Source organism: Mustela lutreola, chromosome 2 (genome assembly GCF_030435805.1).
Source record: "Mustela lutreola isolate mMusLut2 chromosome 2, mMusLut2.pri, whole genome shotgun sequence".
NCBI classification, from domain to species: Eukaryota; Metazoa; Chordata; class Mammalia; order Carnivora; family Mustelidae; genus Mustela; species Mustela lutreola.
The window spans coordinates 219213092-219229710 of record NC_081291.1 but is presented as its reverse complement, the minus strand read 5'-3'; the positions used below and the strand labels follow the sequence as shown (position 1 = coordinate 219229710).

Sequence of the window (16619 nt, the reverse complement as noted above, 5' to 3'; positions counted from 1 at the left end):
TTTTGTGGTTCTGGTGCTGCTTTTTATGGAGGATGCGAACACGTAAGTTGTGGAAAGATACAAGCAACTGGAGTATATTTTGCTTAGGGCTTGGTATTTACATCTCCTTAATATCGTTTTTAGCCAAGCACCATTTCTTGTATTCGGATAGTACCTGACTTTTTGAAGGGATTATTTCTTACTCATTGACTGTTTGCTAGGGTTGACCTTTTCTTTACTTTCAGACTTCGCCACATTGCATTTTTTTTCTGTCTTTTTAATAATTCACAAAATTATTTTATGACATATAACAATCAAAGTTGAAAAATAATGCAGATTTCAAACATAATATTCTGGTATATCAGAATATTTTAATGTCATATCCACGCAGTCTTAAAAAGGTTGACTTGAGGAAACCGTTCCTTTAAAAAATAAATTCATAGAACATTTACAGTTTATAACCCTGAGACATTTGGCTGGACAAAAAAATAAAATTACCTTATTGGACTATTTTTAATGGTAACATCCATTTAAGTAGTCAGCATTATTTTGGAACTAGAGGTAAAGGAAATTTTTCTTGAAGAAAAGCACATCTAGCCACACACAGAAACAACAAAAGCAAACTTGAGTCGTCTGGAATGTATGGGAGTTAACAAGTTCTATAGCCAGATTTGGAAGTTTCCCATCTATTATGTTTATCCAACCTCTACGATGTCTTTGTTGGAAGCTGTCCTTTCGTTCCACCAACATGTGCATCCAAAAATTATTTTAAACGAAGTTTTCTGTAGCTCAGCTCTAGAGATGGATTCCTACTCACCTCTCACAATTTAGTGGGTTTGTTTTATTTTTGTGGTTGAGAAGTGAATGTACCAGATCTTCTAATTAATTCAGTTTTGTTCCCCCATGAAATCTTCCTGTTTTCTTGAAGTTTGGGGAGTGCTATTAAAAGAAGCTGCTTGATTTTGATTCTGAAAACTTTACTCAAGTTCTACCATACTCTTGACTCAAGTTTATCCTACTCTTGTATAGGCAAAAACAGGTCCCTTTTTTGTGTTTGTGCTTAAGGAAAAGCCAGGTTTTACCTTCAGAAAAGTGACTTTTAAAAATTTATTTAAGTAATCTCTGTACCAAACATGGGGCTCTAACTCATGACCCTGAGGTTAAAGAGTTGCATGTTCTTCTGACTGAGTCAGCTAGGTGCCCACAGAAAAGTGATTTCTTAAGGCTCCTTTTCATTAAAAGTGTTATCTTACACTGAAAAAAACCTTTTGTTCAAACTGAAAGGATCTTCTAGTTTTAGATAAATAAAAAAAATTATAAAGTTAATTCATTACATAATTAGATGAAAACCAGGGTGTTCCATCAGATTTTTAATATATGCCTTTCATTTAAAAAGTTAGGAGAACTTGGGGCGCCTGGGAGGCTCAGTTGTTGGGTGTCTACCTTCGGCTCAGGTCATCATCCCAGGGTCCTGGGATTGAGCCCTACATCGGGCTTCCTGCCCCGCAGGAAGCCTGCTTCTCCCTCTCCCACTCCTCCTGCATGTACTCCCTTTTTCACTGTGTCTCTTTCTATCAAAAAAATAAATAAATACTCAAAAAAAAATTTAGAACTAACCAAGATTTTTTTCTAAAGTTGAAGTTATGTTTTAGAATATTTATATAATGAAATGGCAGGGAAATGGGTAGAGGGGTGAAGGAATTAAGGGCTTCTTATAATGTGGAAAAATATGAAATATACATAAAAAGTCATGTTTACGTGAATTTGAAAATATATTAAGAACCTCAAAACTGGGATGCCTGGGTGACTCAGCCAGTTAAGCGTCTGCCCTCGGCTCAGGTCATGATCCCAAGAGTCCTGGCATCGAGTGCTACGTTGGGCTCTTTGCTCAGCCGGGAGCCTACTTTTCCCTCTGCCTGTTGCTTCCCTTGCTTGTACTTTCTCTCTGTTTGACAAATTAAAAAAACAAAACAAAACAAAATCCCTCAAAACGAGTAGATCTGATAATTGCGATATTGCTGTTTTTTTCAGTTTTATAGAATTTAGTTTTAAGCATACTTTGTTTAGTTAATATTATTTGTGGGTATTTTCTTACATGAATATTCTCTTTCTTTGGGGTGAGATGTAACTTTAATTTTGATTGCTACCATTTCCTTAAAAATTTCCTTGAAGAAAGAACTGCCAATCTAGCAAGGATAGATATGTGACTTTTTTTTGGTCAGTGATTTTGTTTTGAGAATGGTGAAGAACATGGGAAAGAAAGGTGGGGTTATTACAGTGGTCTGTGTTTCTTTTGTAACATATGTGAAGTAGCTCACATACAGCATGTTCCTCTAGACGCATTCTTAGAAATCATTCCCAAAATGACTGAAGTTGGTTGGAGCACTCTCTGCAGTTATTTGGGTTTGTAGTAGAGTCCTCCTAATACCTACTTGCCTGCTTTTATTTATCCTGCCAAGATAAAGGAGTGTTTGGATGTTTAATTATTTCTTCTTCTTCTTCTTCTTCTTTTTTTTTTTTTTTTTAAGAGAGGGAGTTGGGAGGGGCAGAGGGAGAAGGAGGGAGAATCCTAAGCATGCCTGAGGTGAGGCTCAGTCTCACGACTCTGAGATCATGATCTGAATCAAAACGAAGAGTCAGATGCTCAACTGACTGAGCCACCCAGGCTCCTAACATTTTAAATAATCGATATGTAAGCATTTCCAAGGGTGCATCTAGAACTGATTCTTATTGTGAAACCATAACAATTAAGACAGTTTTATGTGGCATTATATAGGAACAACTTTGGAACAATCATGGATTAAATTCACATCATAACTTTTATAATCTGTTTTATTCTTTAAGAAATATATATTTCAGAGCTGTATATATTTAATATACTTATTAAACAAGTATTTATTGATAGTACATATCGTTACAAATGGTTTTTGAGTTTTATTAAACTTGGTTTTTTGTAGTAAAACGTAATGCATCTTATTTGGGGGTGGGTGTTTGGATGCACCAAACAACAGCATCTAGTCATAATATTTAATCTGTTATACGGTTTGGTTATATGCTTTCAGTAAACTGCCCCCTGTAACATTGTATCTTTTTTACATTGACTTTATCACTGAAGATTGCTGAAAAGTGGGGAAAGGTGGCTAATTTTAAGATCAAGAAATAATTTTTATCTGTATCATTGTATTTTATAAATTAAAAATGTTAATCTTGGCAAATTGGTGTCTCAGACTTGGTCTTCTCTTACAGGTGACAGGTTCCGCTCCATCATTGATGATGCTTGGTGGTTCGGGACAGTGCTAAGTCAAGAGCCGTATCAGCCACAGTACCCTGATAGTCATTTCCAGTGCTACATCGTTAGGTCTGTATGCAGTGGAAAATTAATCCTCCACTGGTGGGTGGTTTTATGAAGAACTATTAGGTTCAGGTTAAAGACGATTTAGTCTTTAACTAAAGACACAATTTAGTCTTTCATTGAGTCTGTCTCCCCTGTGCGGTATCTCTAGGATGCCCTTGCTGCTTCCTGTTCACCAGTACCCCCTGGAGGCGGGCTCTGCTTTCTACCCTTGGGACCATTTCTATAGCCGCCTGGTGTTTTCTCAGTGTAATACTGCAGGATTCTTGTTTAGGAGCACATATTACATCATTTCCCTTGTTTATGGAAGTCGGTGCTGCTTTTCCATTGACTGTGGAATAAAATCCCATTCTGAAGTGTGCGTTCAAGGCTCCATGGTGTCTTTGAGTATTTTTTTTCCTTAGACCTACATTGTGGTACAAGCCACACAGGATTTCTGGCTTTGTCTTTGAACCCGGCATACTTTTTTATACTTTCTCTTCTCATTATATATCTTCCTAAAAAAATTTTAACTATTAATATTTAAATTTGTATTGCTACAACGAGGTTTTCATATTTTCTTTCTCTTTACTTTTGTAGTGGCTACCTAGTTATTAGCCACAAGTCATTTTTATGACAGGCTAATGACTTTGTTTTTTTAACAGGTGGGACAACACTGAAATTGAAAAACTTAGCCCATGGGACATGGAGCCAATTCCTGATAATGGTATATAATTTTTAAATGATGAAAATATTTTACCTATGTTTTCAGTTTGAGAAACGTTTTTAAATTATTATGGTAACTGTGAGGTTTACTAAAACTCAAGAGAATTAATGCATGTCTGGCTCATTCTTTTTTTTTTTTTTTAAGACTTTATTTATTTATTTGACAGAGAGTAAAAGAGGGAACACAAGCAGGGGGAGTGGGAGAGGGAGAAGCAGGCTTCCCGTGGAGCAGGGAGCCCAGCAGGACTTGATCCCAGGACCCTGGGATCATGACTTGAACTGAAGGCAGACACTTAACGAGTGAGCCACCCAGGCACCCCGGCTCATTAATTCTTAGCATAGGCTTCCAGCTTGACGCTGAGTGCACCTTAGTAGCCTCATGATCATTTCTCATATAATCCTGGCTAGTTATTTTGCAGAATTTCCCTCAGTGTAGGCTTGATTCACATTTACTCATCATCCAGGGTTTGCATTTTTGGCACTAGTGTTAGAGAAGTGGTATGTGGTCCTCAGTGAGTCCTGGAGGCACATGGTATCCATTTGTTTTACTACTGAAGATGTTAACCTTCATCTTGTGATTAAGGTGGTGTCTGCCGGGTTTCTCCACTATAAAGCAGCTATGTTTTCCTTTGTTGTGTCTTGTTTATTAATTTTGACAACTTAAATGTAATATATATTTGGTTGATTATTTTTCTTTTTGTTCTTTCTAATGGGATTCATAGTTGATCCACCTGAAGAATTAGGAGCTAGTATTTCTGTCACTTCAGATGAGCTAGAGAAATTGCTCTACAAACCACAAGATGGTGAATGGGGTCAGAAATCAAGAGATGAAGAGTGTGAACGAATTATTAGTGGCATCGATCAACTTTTGAATCTTGGTAAGTGTTTTAGTGTGAAGTTTCATGTTCAAGTTTTCCTTTCTATAGAAGTATTTAAAAACAGTAACAAGCCGTGGTTGTGTTCTTCCCTACAATTTCTGTTTGCTACCTTTTGGTTGGGCCTGTGGTGTTAAACGTAGCTCTATTTTTAATCATTTGTAGAGAAGTAACCTCTTAAAAATAACGAATTTTTTGATGAAGGTTTCTTCTGTCTGCCTCCACAGACATAGCGGCAGCTTTTGCAGGGCCAGTCGATCTGTGTACATACCCCAAGTACTGTACTGTAGTAGCTTATCCAACCGATCTTTACACCATTCGGATGAGACTCGTTAATCGATTTTACAGGTCGGTAGAAACCTCCTTTAAAAATAATCTGAAAGGGTCTTTGGTCATCCTGACCAGAGTGAATGGTGGTGCAGTGGGAGCTGATCAGCATTACTTTCTGTTTCATTCTCTTCTTTCATTATGGTAATTTGTGGTCTTATGTGTAAGACATGTTTGATGTTCAGATGACAAATACCATGTTTCACTCCTCAATCTTCTGTAGTCTGTTTTTCTTATGAATTATGTTAAGTAGTTAGACATCCTTATTTGTTTTTATTTGCATGTTAACATTCCTGTTTAGCAGCTCAATTTATTTATTTAAGATTTCATTTTTTTTAAAATTTAATTTCTTTCAGTGTACCAGAATTCATTGTTTATGTACCACACCCAGTGCTCCATGCAATCCGTGCCCTCCTTAATACCCACCACCAGGCTCCCCCAACCTCCCACCCCCAACCCCTCCAAAACCCTCAGATTGTTTTTCAGAGTCCATAGTCTCTCATGGTTCACCTCCCCCTCCCAATTTCCCTCAACTCCCTTTTCCTCTCCATCTCCCCATGTCCTCCGTGTTATTTCTTATCAGCAGCTCAATTTAAAGATAAAACTTAACTTGGTTAAAGATTGGCCTTTGAGGGCGCCTGGGTAGCTCAGTGGGTTGAGCCGCTGCCTTCGGCTCAGGTCATGATCTCAGGGTCCTGGGATCGAGTCCCGCATCGGGCTCTCTGCTCAGCAGGGAGCCTGCTTCCTCCTCTCTCTCTCTGCCTGCCTCTCTGCCTACTTGTAATCTCTCTCTGTCAAATAAATAAATAAATAAATAAAATTTAAAAAAAAAAAAAAAAAAAAGATTGGCCTTTGAAAGATTAATTCCCCAGAGTCACCAGCTTTTTATATTTGGCTTCTAAAGCACTGATAATAAAATTTTGTGGTCTTGGTGATATATTTTTTTAAGTAATTTATGGTATTTTTTTAATAATTCATCTACTTCAAGAAATTACCAATACAAAAAACTGGCTTCTTAACATCATTTGTGAAGCCAAATGCCTTCCTACATTTTGCTTCATGGCATTAATGAGGGTCTATTGTGAGCAAAGTGCAGTGCTGAGCACTGTCATTGGAGGTGAAGTTTAATCTCCTTATTCCCATGCCTTAGGCCTTCAGTGATAGGGCTTCTACCTGCCGGTGCCACCCTAAGTCCCTCAACCCTTGGTCTCCCACATTCCTCTTCCTGGTCTTCAGGGTCACCTTGTGCTTTCTCCACTTCTGTGCACTTATCTGTGCCCTTCTCCCCAGCCCTGCTGGTGTCCCTGTCCTGTCCTTCATGGCCTATCCCCTGCCCACAAAGCCTGCCCTGACACCACCCCACTGTATCCACAGCCGGACGTGAGCTCCAACACCAAATATGGCCAGCTCCTCTGCTGTGGCCCTTACTAATCTCTTCTTGGTATTTTTTTTTTTAAAGATTTTATTTATTTATTTGACAGTTATCACAAGTAGGCAGAGAGAGAGGAGTAAGCAGGCTCCCTGCCAGGCAGAGAGCCTGATGCGGGGCTCGATTCCAGGAGCCCGGGATCACAACCCGAGCCGAAGGCAGAGGCTTTAACCCACTGAGCCACCCAGGTGCCCCTCTCCTTGGTGTTTTAGTGAATGTGCTTTTGTTCAGAAACTGCTTTGCGTGGTTACTCTCATAGGATTAATGGTATTTAACACGTTTTCTTTGAGTCTTAGTAGCTTCAGTTGTATATCTAGACAAGGTGAAAGGGAGGGTTGCTCTGTTTTTTTTTCTGGATGTGATTAAGTGAACTGTTAAGATTTTTGGTGTTTACATGTATTCTCTGCGGTTTAGCTTCCGGTATAATTGCTTGTGACTGTGATCAGGTTGATAGTGTTAGGAGGTTATTATTTGTTATAACTTTTGCATTTACATTTAATATATAAATATATGCTGGCTTAATTTTTTTTCTTGGTTTCTGTCTTTTCATTTTCTATGTCCTAAATTGCTTACTTTTTGTTTTGAAGGAGGCTATCTGCATTAGTTTGGGAAGTCAGATACATAGAACACAATGCCAGGACATTTAATGAACCTGAGAGTGTAATTGCAAGATCAGCTAAGAAGATAACTGACCAACTTTTAAAATTTATAAAGTAAGTTACCTCCTATCAGAGATGTTGTGGGAAAATGTCATTTCATGTTGTACCTCTTGAAACCAGCCAGTTCATAATTTCTCCTCTCTGAATTATACCCTTTTAATGTGCTACATTCAGTGACACTTCTTTACATATATATTGTGAACGTAATTTCAGTAAAGGCATGAGAAATTGAACAAATTTTCTGCTTTTTAAAACTTTGAACTAATTTTCCAGAGAGTTGCCCTATAGATACCCTTCACCCGGTGTCCCCTTAGGGTAACATTTTTTGTACCTGTGATGTCCTCATGAAACAATAAGAAATGGTCCTTGGTGTAATGACTGTAGTCCAGATTGCCTGTAAAATTCCTTAGTTCTTCCACCAGTAGCCTTGCTCTGTCTCAGGACTCAGTTCAGACCCCCGTGGCTTTCATGTGTCTGATGTCACTGTGTCCTTTCCCTCTGTTGCCTGGCCTTTCCCTTCTTTACTGACCTTATCATTTTTTCTCACCTCTTATTTTGTGGAGAGTATTGAGTTTGGGTTTGAGAGATGTGTTGTCATGATTAGATTGGTTTTGATCTCTGGGACTGTATCACATGAGCGTGTTTGTGTGTGGCTTTGCACATGCTTGCGCTGAGAGATAAGTTTGGAAGAGTAGGAAGGAAACTGACTTGGAAAGTGAGATCTGAGTTTTAATCTGTTCGAGTGAACATTCTTTGTCACTTTGGACAAATTACTCAGCCTGTTTCCTTCAAAATTAATGAGTTTTGCTCTATGATCTTAATGCCTTTTTCTGCCATAGCCGTACGAATTGTCGGAAAGAATTATGTATTGGAGAACACGGTTGATAAACTGTGCCATCATTTGCGCCATTAGGCTACAGCCTGGGAAATTACTGGTTCTCCTCTAGCTCACTTGGCTGGGTTACTCTACCTCTTGCCCAGACAACTTGGACTTACCAACACTTCTCCAGAATTTTCATTTCTTTCTGCTTCGGAAAATCATACACCATTTTCATCTTCCTTGTGCCTGGACGTTCCTACTTTTGCATTCTTTCTTCTGTGTGTGAAAATATAATTTGCTTTGATTTCTACTTTCCCCCCTTTTATCTCAATCAACCATGTTCTTGGTACTTGTATGAGTATTACTAGTGATGATGTGTAGGAAAACTCATCTGGATGTTCATCCAGTTGAGCTCATGTATGTATTATTTCTGGATTACCAGCTTAATTTTTATACATACCTAGCTGGGGGGGAGGAAGCTTGCTTTTAATATTCTAAGATGGTATGTTTTTCCCGCAGAGGATAGATTAAAAAACCCTGATATTCCTCTGCTTGAAATTAGGCATGCATACTTGGGGAACTATTTATATCTTAACCTACAGTTTGAATTTTTGACAACAGCGATAACTGTATCTACATACTCTTAAAAACGTGAAAAATTGTTTTTTAGGAATCAAGACTGTACAAATATCTCAGAACTTTCTAACACTTCTGAAAATGATGAGCAAAATGCTGAGGATTTGGTATGAAGTTTGTCAATTTTATAATGATTTTTGTTAATTTCAAATGGTAACTTAAAAATATTGAGTGAAGTAGAAAATATCAATTCTCATTATAGTCTAGTGAACTATTAAAACTATTTTGGTAAAAGTATATTTCTTAATTATCTAGATGGTTCAGTGAGGTAATTGTTAGTTTTAACCAGTAATTGATACCAAATAAGCAAAGTATATCTATATGAATAACATAGCTGTGGAGTATGTTCTCTACTTTTGCTGAAACCAATATCTGAGAGTTGGATTTAATTCTAAGTAAAAATTCATGAACTTTCTTATGTGCACAGTACCCACAGGTTCTTCACTCAAGATGGTATTGAAGTTTAAGGCACATGTCAGTGGTATTGAATATTTTAGTCTATACAGAATCAAACAGGAAGTTGCAGAAATTGTAGGAAGGATATTCTTTTAAAACACCACCCATGTCAGTGGAATGTAAAATTCTACATAAGTCCTTATTGTGATTCACTGATTTTCATGCTGATTTATCTTGGAATAAAAATGGGTATACAGATACTGATTTAGAGAATAAGAAAATGTGTAGAGTAGGAAATTCAGGAAATGTAGGAGATGGTTTCGAGGGTCTTATGGATCGAGGTAAAACCAATTTAAAGTTGCTTATGCAAGTTCTATTTAGGTCATGCACAAAGCAACTTTTTATAGCTCTTGGAATTATTGCATGTTCTTAGGGGATGTAAGGGATTATTAAGAATGGTTGGTTGGAGTCTGGGTGCCACAAAGGTCATCTGATAAGGTCTGCCTTTTTAGATTTTTGTAAACCAGGCAAACATAATGTCTTTGATATGCTTTTAGATTATTATATTTCAAGTGAGAATATTAACACTTAAGCTGCTCTGATTTTTATTCCTAGGATGATAGTGATCTTCCTAAAACATCTTCTGGAAGGAGAGTAAGTTAATCTTCCTGATTGACCTTTGTTTACTTATTCTGTGTTTTAAAATCAATCTAAGGGGGTGTTTGGGTGGCATGGTTGGTTAAGCATCTGACTCTTGATTTAGGACCAGGTCATGATCTCAGGGTCATGAGATTGAGCCCTGAGTGGGGCTCTGTGCTGAGCCGTGGTGCCTGCTTTTAAGATCCTTTCTCTATTGCCCCATCCTACCCTGACCCTGCGAGCATGTACGTGCTCTCTCTCTCAGAAAAATGCTTAACATTTTAAGTGTTACCCAGATGCTTGCTGCTTAAATCTCAGTTTTTTATTATAGTAATTTACCTAATATGCTTGGCCCAAATAACATTGAGAAAGTTAAACTTGAATTATTGTCATTTTCATATAATTTCATTTTTAAACAGATTCCTCTAAGTGTTCAGTATCTCTGTAGTATTTGCTTGCTATGACTGCTGTAGCAGATTACAAATCTAGTGGCTTAAACAATTAAAAACAAAATAGTGTTGGGGTGCCTGAGTGGTTCAGTTAAGCATCTGCCTTTGGCTCAGTTCATGATCCTGGTACCCTGGCATTGAGCCCCACATTGGGCTCCCTGCTCAGTGGGGAGCCTGTTTCTCTCTCTCTCCCTCTGCCTGCCATTCCTCCCGTTTGTGCTCTCGCTCTCCGTTAAATAAATAAAATTTAAAAAAAAAAAAAAAGGAAGAAAAATGGTCTTGTACTTATGTAGATCAGCAGTTGGACATGGGTCTCAGTGAGCTAAAACCAGCGTGTCATTCCTGTGTTCCTTTCTGGAAGCTCTAGGGTTAGGATTCCTTTCCTTGCATTTTTCCACCTTCTAGAGCTTCTTGTCACCTCTTTTATCTTTATGCCAGCAGCTTGAAGTCTCTGGCTTCTGACTCTTCTGCCCCCCCTCCCCTTTTTAAAGGGGGGGGGGAAATTATTTATTTATTTTAGAGCCCGAGTGGGAGGGGCCAGAGAGGGAGAATCCCAAGTGGACTCCGTTCTGTGTGCAGAGTCCAGCGCAGGGCTCAGTTTCACGACCCTGAGATCCTGACCTGAGCCGAAACTAAGAGTCAGATGCTTAACTGACTGAACCACCCAGGCACCCCTTTTTTGCCTCACTCTTAAAAGGACCTTTGTGATTACATTGGGTCCATCCTGATAATCCAGGGCAGTCTTCCCATGTCAAGATCCATGCCGTTAGTCAAGTCTGCCATGTAAAGTGACAGTCGTGAGTTCTTGGATTAGGGTATGGGCATCTTTGGGGCCATTATTTAGCCTACCAGTTTATCCCAGGTGATGCTTCATATTCTGTGAAAATATTCTCTATACTTGGAAGATGGGTGGTGGGATGAACAATATTTTCAGAGTGATGGATGTTCTTGGTTTTTACAGAAAAGTGGGTTTCTTCCAAGTAGGTAGAAAATAAGAGTAGCCACAATATGGGGCACCTGGGTGGCAGCTCAGGTCATGATCATAGGGTCCTGGGATCGAGCCCTGCATCAGGCTCTGTGCTCGGCAGGGAGCCTGCATTCCCTCCTCTCTCTCTCTGCCTGCTTTTCTGCCTACCTGTGATCTCTCTGTCAGACAAATAAATAAAATCTTCAAAAAAAGAATAGAAAAGAAAAAAAGAGTAACCACATTGTTACAGTACAGAGACAGTTCACTTGCATTTTTATCACCATACTATGTCAAACTACACTGTTACATTTCTAAAACTGAAAAAATTTCTAATACTATGTGTTTTTAGGTCCATGATTGGAAAAAAAGGAGCATCAAAGCGACCAACTATGTTGAAAGTAACTGGAAGAAACAGTGTAAGGAACTAGTGAACTTAATTTTTCAGTGTGAAGATTCTGAACCATTTAGACAACCTGTTGATTTGGTTGAATATCCAGTAAGTTGTCAATGTTGAATGTTTGGGCCTTTTCTTGTTTTGTATAGAGATTGGGGTGAAGGTATTTAAAGTAAACTTTAATGAGTAAGATGTCTTAGCTTCCTGTTAACTTTGTCTCTTACTACTGAATGGAAGAGTTGTATTACATAGTTATTCTTGACTCTATAGACACCCTTGTAACTTGGGCTGAGACCTAGCTAATCACTGCTACATCATAATGGGAAGATCCTACATGGGGCCAGCCCCGGGAAAACTAACTTGGATAAAAGCATCTGTATTCATTTCTCCAATACGGGAGTGGGAAATGACCTTTTAAAAAAATAGACAAATTTACTGTAGGAAGGTTGACAATTACATGAGAGTGTAAAGAAGGAAAAAAAAAATCATTCCACATCCTACCAAGTATATCATTTTGGTATATTTTTTATTTTGTCTATCTGGTCTCTTTAAAGTTAAGGATGATTCTTAAGGTGTCCTTCTGACCTTTTGAATATTTTAGAGATCTGTTGCACTTGGATTTCTAAAAGTAGCTATCAAATCTTTGAACTAATTATTGTTTTTAAAACCTAGGACTACCGAGATATTATAGATACTCCAATGGATTTTGGAACAGTAAGGGAAACTTTAGAAGCAGGAAATTATGACAGCCCTTTGGAATTTTGCAAAGACATCCGGTTGATATTTAGCAATGCAAAAGCGTATACACCAAACAAAAGATCAAAGGTAATTTTAAAAGTGGTCGTCAGAGAAAAAAATGCATAATCTATGTTGATGGTTATTTTCCACTTGCTGGTCAGTCAGTGTTGGAATGTTGCAGATACGTGGGAAGAGAGACAACCACTGGTAAGAATAGTGCCCTGCTGCAGCCTGAATGTCTGTGTTGGTACCTTCAGCAATTCGTGTTTACTTTACCTGAAGTCATATAAACAAATAGGAATTGGGGGGAGTGAGGCTGCCAGTGAAATTCATATATAGAACGAGAAAAACCGGTGTTTCATACATGTAGGAATCTTGAAAAGTGGATTAGAAATTTACTGAGAGAGGCTGGGAGCATATTGCAAGTGAGTGAAGAACGGTTGGAAGTGGGGGTGGGACTCCTGACGCCACACCGGTATTTTGGATGCAGAGAGGAGGCACATGAGCTCTCACACCGGTATTTTGGATGCAGAGAGGAGGCACATGAGCTCTCTTACTCTTTATTTATTTATTAGAGTACTAATAGAGAGGACATCCCTGAAGTATTATTAAAATGTTACACGTTGGATACATTGGATACACATTGGATAACTTTTCAAAATTTGTTGAAGCATAATAAATGTACAAAAGGGAGGGTACATATACTCAGCGAATTTTCACAAATAGCACAAACCCTTGTAGCCAGTGTATATTGGGTAATTAAAAAAAGACAATGATTTGAGAAGATCTTAAACTAAAGCACTTGCTTATTAATGTTGTAGCACCTTATCTCTGATCAGCGATTATCACTGCTAATTAACTGTTTTGCCTTAAATTCACTTTCTCTTCATTATTTATCAGACTCTCCTGTTTAATTCTTAATTTGAGAACTCTTTCCTTGCATTCAGTGTGCAAATTTAACATTGATTTAACATCAATTTTTAAACATCACTTTAATGTCAAGTCTGACTTTTTCCCAAGCTTGTGTTACTGTCCGTATTCATCATTAGTGAGACACTTTCTTTCCAGAGAGAGAACAAATCTCATTCATGCTTCTTTCCCCCTTTAATTAAAAATATATATTTGAAGATACATCATACATCTCACCCATTTAAAGTGTACAATTTATTGGATTTTTGTGTATTATCAGAGTTTCAAAGTTGTGGTTATACATATGTAACTAACTTTATTGTCTTAACCACCTTTTTTTTAAAAATTTTTTATTTTTTATAAACATGTATTTTTATCCCCAGGGTGTCTTAACCACTTTTAAGGGTATTGGCATTATATTGGGTATTGGCATTATATTCAGTGTTGCTTAACCATCACTACTATTTCCAAAACTCTTTGGTCAATGCAAACAGAAGCCCTAATTGCCAAGCAGTACTCCGCAAACTCTGTGCTCTCTCCCTCTCTCAGCCCTTGGTAGTAATGTCTCCTGTCCTTTGTCACTATGCATCTGCCTATTCTAGATGTTTCATGTATGTGGAGTCACACAGCATTTGTCTTTTGTGTCGGGTTTCTTTCATTCAGCAGGACATCTGAGAGGTTCATCTGTGTTGTATCCCGTATGAGAACTTTATTCCTTTTTATGCCTGAATAAATACTAAAAACTCTATCATATGGCTATATCACATTTTGTTTGTCTGTTCATTTCCTGTTGGACAGTTGAATAGTTTCTGCTTTTTGGCTATTAGGAGAAATGTTGCCATGAATATGGAGCATGTCATCTGCAAAGAGCGATAGTTTCAGTTCTAGCTTTACCATCCGGATGATCTTTATTTCTCTTTTTACCTAATTAGCCTGGCTAGAATTTAAAGTGCAGTGGTAAAAGCCCGCAGTATTTTCTCATTGCTCATTTTGGGGAATGATTTTCCGTCTTTCACCATTGTGTATGATTGTAACTGTGTTTTTTTTTTTATTTTTTAAATTTTTAAAATTTACTCATTTGTCAGAGAGAGAGAGATCACAAGCAGGCGGGGCGGGGGGAGCAGGCTCTTTGAGTAGAGAGCCTGATGCGGGGCCCGATCCCAGGACCCTGAGACCATGACCCGAGCCGAAGGCAGAGGCTCAATCCACTGAGCCACCCAGGCACCTCTGTGGTTTTTTTCATGTATGAAAAATTTTGGAGAGCTATTAATATCTATTTTTGATAAATGTTTGTGTTCAATGCAAATGTATTACAGGTTTGTGTAAAATCTAATGAGAAGACAGGTAATAGGAAAGTAATGGTTTTTAAGACAATCAGGTTTTGAACTTAAATACGATTAAAAAAACATCACCTGTTGAAACTGGTGACTTGCACTAGAATTCAGATGCGAAGGAAAAGAATAAATTCAAGTTACACAAAATACTGGAAATAATAGTCAAACATGAAGTGGGATTTTGAATTTCACATACATTGTGTATATGCATGTGTGTGCATATATTTTCAAATATATTTTAAATATATATATTTAAATACAAATATATTTTAAATATACATTTAAAGTCATATATGTTCATGTTTGTTTAAAAGTGTATAGGAAATTGATGTATCCCACACACTTTTTTTTTTTTTAAATATTCTATAATGGTGGCCTCTCCACCTTTTCTGCCAAGTGCATCCGAGTTACTGATACACAGCTTTTGAACATTAGACTTTTTCGCTTATTTTCCAAGAATGATTGTGAATGAGTTGAGAATACTTCCTGTAAACACATAGTTATACCAGTTATTTATAGTAGCACTTAACATCACACTGCAGAATTCTGTGAAAGATTTGATACTATTTAAATGTAAAAATTGTTAGAACACAGTCTTTCACGTTAAAGTTTTTTTTTTTTTTTTTTTTAAAGATTTTATTTATTTATTTGACAGAGAGAGATCACAAGTAGGCAGAGAGGCAGGCAGAGAGAGGAGGAAGCAGGCTCCCTGCCGAGCAGAGAGCCCGATGCGGGACTCGATCCCAGGACCCTGAGATCATGACCTGAGCCGAAGGCAGCGGCTTAACCCACTGAGCCACCCAGGCGCTCTCACGTTAAAGTTTTATGGGTGTGTTTTCTTCTCCCGGGGCAAGATAGCCTTCGGTCTGTAATTTAGGTGGCATCAAAGGCAGTCACTTTGCAAGTTGGAGATGAGGGTGAAAGTGCCTTTGTTTTCTCATCCCAAGGAGACAGTGCTCTTTTGCTGTCTAAATAGCAATCCTAGAACCCACCAGATTCACATCTAACTTTGGGAGAGGGGGCCTTTTTTTTTTTTTTTTTGGGATTTGTACATGTAAATGGGAAAACGGGAAGAGCCAAATGAGAACCACAGACATGTAGACATCAGTCCTAGATTACAGAGAATTGCTTGATTTAAAATGACTTTCTTTTTGTCTGAGAGGTGTATGTTTGATGGTGCCTGTTTGTTGTTGTGTCTCTGAAGGAAGGGGGGGATTGGGTAAAGGAATATACGTTTTCTAGAATAGTGATAGAAGAGACTGCACGTAGCCAATGTGTCACACATTTTTTTTGTGAAAGTATTTTGAAAGGTATGTTGTAGTTCTAGTTTTGCTTTCATATCCTTGCAGATTTACAGTATGACCTTGAGATTGTCTGCCTTATTTGAAGAAAAAATGAAGAAAATCTCCTCTGATTTTAAAATTGGTCAAAAGTTCAATGAAAAACTTCGAAGAAGCCAGAGGTTCAAGAGACGGCAAAATTGTAACCGTGTCAATCAGGCTAACAAAAGTATCAGGTGAATTGGTTATTGGAGGCTTTGTGTGCAATTAGACAAATTTGAGGTAGTGATGCTTCTTTAATTTTATTATGCTAAAATGGTTAGGAGTATAGTATATTCAGAAAGATTTGTTTTTTTATGACTTGAAAGCACTGCATAAATACAGCTACTATAGAATTCGTAAGTAGGTTAATTTTAAAGCATTTAATGAACACTGCAGATTTTAAAAAACTTAGGATTGAAGTTTTATTTATTACATAAGAACCCTTTTCTTTTAATGCAGAGTTAAGTGATTACTTTGTGTGATCCTTGAGCATTTGATTAAGTAAGGGAAAAGAAATATCGTTGAAACTTTATGCACCCTATTTTTTTCTGAGGAATAGTTGTAAAGAAATACAAATTTATATTTTATTATATTATTGTTATTTTAAAATTTATTTTATCTATTTTTATTTTTTATTTTTATAAATTATTTTCTATCAGGAATTCAATACTATGTTCTGTCTTCTTTGA

The 16619-nt window shown here is 37.5% G+C and overlaps 1 protein-coding gene across 2 annotated transcripts in view; it reads left to right on the top strand.

Annotated features, from left to right (window-relative positions):
* The window catches only part of BRWD1 (bromodomain and WD repeat domain containing 1), a 107061-nt gene that overhangs the window by 74876 nt on the left and 15566 nt on the right, over positions 1–16619 (top strand). For both annotated transcript variants that reach the window (XM_059164739.1, XM_059164738.1), the window contains exons 28-37: positions 3226–3337; positions 3976–4037; positions 4759–4914; positions 5139–5259; positions 7255–7380; positions 8817–8889; positions 9794–9832; positions 11583–11729; positions 12300–12452; positions 15958–16124. In XM_059164739.1, coding sequence (XP_059020722.1) covers positions 3226–3337; positions 3976–4037; positions 4759–4914; positions 5139–5259; positions 7255–7380; positions 8817–8889; positions 9794–9832; positions 11583–11729; positions 12300–12452; positions 15958–16124 — 1156 coding nt within the window. The remainder of the gene's footprint in view (positions 1–3225; positions 3338–3975; positions 4038–4758; positions 4915–5138; positions 5260–7254; positions 7381–8816; positions 8890–9793; positions 9833–11582; positions 11730–12299; positions 12453–15957; positions 16125–16619) is intronic.